The sequence below is a fragment of the Echinops telfairi genome, unplaced genomic scaffold, assembly GCF_000313985.2.
Source record: "Echinops telfairi isolate 266 unplaced genomic scaffold, ASM31398v2 ScPeMD7_655;HRSCAF=1070, whole genome shotgun sequence".
In the NCBI taxonomy this organism is placed as follows: domain Eukaryota; kingdom Metazoa; phylum Chordata; class Mammalia; order Afrosoricida; family Tenrecidae; genus Echinops; species Echinops telfairi.
The window spans coordinates 25,641,406-25,645,200 of record NW_022104553.1 but is presented as its reverse complement, the minus strand read 5'-3'; the positions used below and the strand labels follow the sequence as shown (position 1 = coordinate 25,645,200).

Here is a 3,795-nt window from a genome sequence, read left to right as displayed (position 1 = left end):
GGGGGAGGGGGGCTAGGCAGTTCCCCCCAATTATCTCTGGGAGACAAGAATGTCCTGGACTGGCTTAGGTGGCTTTAAAAACCAGCGGCCTTCATCTCCCACCCCACCTCCTCAGAGACTTCTCCCATCTCCCTGTGCCACCAACACTCTCTCGGGACAACCGCAGCGGCGCCAAGGACCGGAAACCCTCCCCTGACCGGTGTCAGACAGCGGACTGCAGTGGAGAAGGGATCAGGTGGCAGGGCGGAGCGTCCCGACTTCAAGCAGAGCGTACAAACCCACGCCGGTCCCTGACCCACTCACAGGGAAACTCGGCGATCCCGTTCTCCCTCTTGATAACCAGTTCAGGCTTTTGCAGCAGCCTGCCCACGCAGGTGCAGAGCCTGCCCAGGCTGTCGCAATGGTGCGTGCTCCTCAGCACCCAGATGGGACTGGCTCAGTCTACCACCACCTCAAATCTCGCTGGGAAACAGCAAAACATCTGTGCAGGGAGTGGGGGGACTTCCTCTCACATTTGCAAACAGTTAGCCACCATGCAGAAACAAACTAGAGGAGGAGGAATAGGCAGGAGAAATAAAACACGAGGGATAATGAGAGATTTTGCGGGGTGGAGAGGGTGTCAAGGAGGGAATGGGTACCACGCAAGAGAAGAGTGGTACCGTATTGTTCCAAGTATACGTTCCCCGACTAGCTGTAAGTCTATTCTTACCAAGGGCCACGTGGGATACCCATGGTTCCCACAGCCAAGTCCAGGGCATAGAAAGATAGCACAATTGTCACCTTCGGATCCCCGCCTCCTACTAATTATTGCAATGAAGCTTCTTTGCCCGTGGAGAGGTGTCTGGGAGAGGGTGGAAGAAGGTGTTTGGGGCAGGTTGGCTCAGAGCCCCCCCTAAGGTGGGGGATGAAGATGAATTTGGCACATTGAACCCCTTCTTCTCATAAGTGCTTCGAGATCCTTCGGTCAGTTCAGCTGGCACTGGCCCCTAGAGCCAGCAGAGGCGGGGTCTGACATCTCCCCACGCTATTTCTACAGATTTGTCCCCAAGGAGGCAAATGGGGTTCTCCCCGGCTGGTGGAATTTGGGGGATCCAAAAGGAAGGTAGAAGGGTTAGTTGAAGAGGGAGAACATTTTTTTTCTGTCTTTTTTTTTCTTCTTTTCTTACAAAGAGTCTAAGAAAAACTCGGCATGGGAGGGATGAGGAAGGGGGGGACCCAGTCTAGCTAAGTGTTCACAGACTCTTTTTTTTTCAATGCCTCTTGAGAGCCTTCTGCGAGATGGCCCGATCGCCTCTCCTCTCTCTGAGGTCCTCTCCCTCCAGAGCGGCTCAGTTCCAAGCAAGTTTGGCACTTTTCTTGTTTTAATCAATGGGGAAGTGAGGTGGGGGAGGGGCAAGGGGTGCGCAGCCGCAGGGGGGTAAGAGTTGAGTTGGGGAGGGAGACAGAGAGACAGGACAGACAACAATGGGAGACAGACACACGAAGCCAAAACAGAAAGTTCATAGGAAGCCAGAGAAAGGAAGTGGGAGATGCTGGGGTGAGCTGTGAGGGGTTGAAGGGCCAATGGGCAGGGACAGGGAGACAGTTCAACGCAGCAAACACTTATTAAGCACCTACCGGGTGCTGAGGAGGAGGGTGCAGGGAGGCCATCAGGCTCTTGAGAGCGGATGGGCCAGTGGGGTAGGGAGAGAGGCAGTGGGATTTCCAGTCATCCCCATCCCTGACGCCATGTCAGTGTCCCCTCTGGACAAACTGCAGCACAGAAGTTTGAGGTCAGATGACAGAAGGGCTCTCAAGGGATGGGGAAGACTGCAGAGCACGTTCCTTCCCAGGGTGAAATGGGGGGAAAGGTACAAGTGTGGCTCCTCACTCACGAACATGGTGAGGCAACTAACTCACGGAGCTAGCTGGCTACCGCGTGTGATAGCCCTGGTTGGAGGGGAGAGGGTCCCCAAGAAATGAGAATGAGGAGGTGGGGACACAGACACCCCAGGGAAACACTGTTCAGGAGGCCCAGCCCCCAGAGAGAGAGAGAGAAAGAGAAAGAGCTGAGCCAGCAGTGTGAGGGAGGGGAGAACCTGACTTGAAGGACTGGGATCCTGCCTCCCCTGAATGGTTCTACAGGAAGCATCATTGGTCAAGTCCAGGGTAGCTGAGGATGCAAATGAGATGCAAATGAGCACGTTCAGATTTCCCCACCCCCACTCCACTCCCAGGCACACACCTCCTAACTACCTCTCTCTGGCTTCTTCCCCTACTCTTGAGGATTTGTGGGGGTGGGGGTGGGGCAGGGAACTGTAGGAGGCTATCACAGCTAGGTACTGCAATACCCAGGCGTGAGTGGAGACAGTGGGAAATACTCTTAAGGTCTTTTTGAGGGGTGGAGGGGAACCATGGCCCACAGAGCCACCCTGCCTCCAAGAGCCACCCCCCCTCCCCGCCCCGCCTGCAGAAGATATGTACATCAAGTTACATCAAGAATTGTTTTGGCACAAAGATCTCCATTCGGGGTCAGTCTGGAGATTAGGGGTGGGAGGGGAGCGGACGAGTGGGGGTGGGGGGAAATGGGGCCTAGCCCTCCCCCACGGAGATGCACAGAGAACAATCACCTCCATGCCCCAGGGACAGCTTCCCCTCGGGTGGAAGGGCTGGGCGGAGAGTCAGTGCAAGGTACCCCAAGGGCTATTGCTTTCTAGGGATTTTCACATTTTGATTTCAGGATGGCCCTCTAGCGAGGAGAAAGGGGGTGTGTGTGTCTCTCCCCTGGCTTTGGGGGGGTGGGGATGGTCTCAGTGGCTTTTCTTCCCTCCTTTATTTACTTATTTGGAGAGAGAAAGAAGGAGGAGGAGGCCTGGCCCCCAAAGCCACAGAGAAGAGGAAGGTATGGAAGACCTGGGGTGGGGGTGGAGGGCAAATGGAGGAGAAAGTGGGCATGGGGTGCCCCTCCCCCAGAAATGCTGATGATGAAACTAGGGCTCTAGAGACCCTGCTTTGGGTGGGTGAAAGGAGCAAGGGGATCTTGATGGGGGTGAAGGTGGGTGGGTCTCAGCTATCCTAAATCCTAAAATTCCAGCACAGCAATAGGTGCTCAGAGCAGACCACAAAGACCTCACTCTCAGGGCTGCCAGGCCTGTTGGATGCCTTCTCAATGTCCCAGCTCCTCAGAGCCCACGGTGAGCCACACCAAAACGTCCTGACCCTTCAGACACCAGCTCACCAGAATGCCATGGAGCCCAAGCTCCCCCACAAAGCATCCCGGCCCAAAGGGCCCTACCCAAGCTCACTGGACCCTACGACCGAGCCACATGCTGGCCTGACAGAGTCGCGCGCGCACACACACACTGGGCTCATCAGACTCAATGGAACAAAGCCACGCAGACACAAGCATGCATACAAAAGGTGGGAGTGGGGGGAGGGGGGAAGGTCTTGAACAGTTTTCCACTATCTCCATCTTCCACCCACCCTGCTAGGGTGAGTTCAGAGACTTGGGGCGTTTGAATGGTGGCGCCCAACCCTAACTGTATTATTGGGTCTTTATATTCTTAAGAGTCTTCCAGGTGGGATTCGAGTCACCCTTAAACTCTTCCTGGGAAGATCGGCCGTGAGCCCATCTGGGAAGTGGAATGCTTCATCCCAGTGACATCCCAGGAAGTGACCTGGAGTATGTGCCTCCATGATCTCCCTGACCTTTGGGAAAGGGCTCCGCGAAAACACCATGGGGGACGCCTGCCCCTCTCTTCATCACAGCCAGTCGCCTCCGGTGAACTGCCTCCAGTGATGTCATCATCAAGTGCC

At 55.5% G+C, this 3,795-nt stretch overlaps 1 protein-coding gene across 1 annotated transcript in view; it reads right to left on the bottom strand.

Moving 5' to 3' along the window:
- Window positions 1-436: 436 nt before the first annotated feature.
- The window catches only part of NOVA2 (NOVA alternative splicing regulator 2), a 34,269-nt gene continuing 30,910 nt past the window's right edge, over window positions 437-3,795 (bottom strand). Inside the window, exon 5 of the mRNA XM_045292666.1 lies at window positions 437-462. Coding sequence (XP_045148601.1) covers window positions 437-462 — 26 coding nt within the window. The remainder of the gene's footprint in view (window positions 463-3,795) is intronic.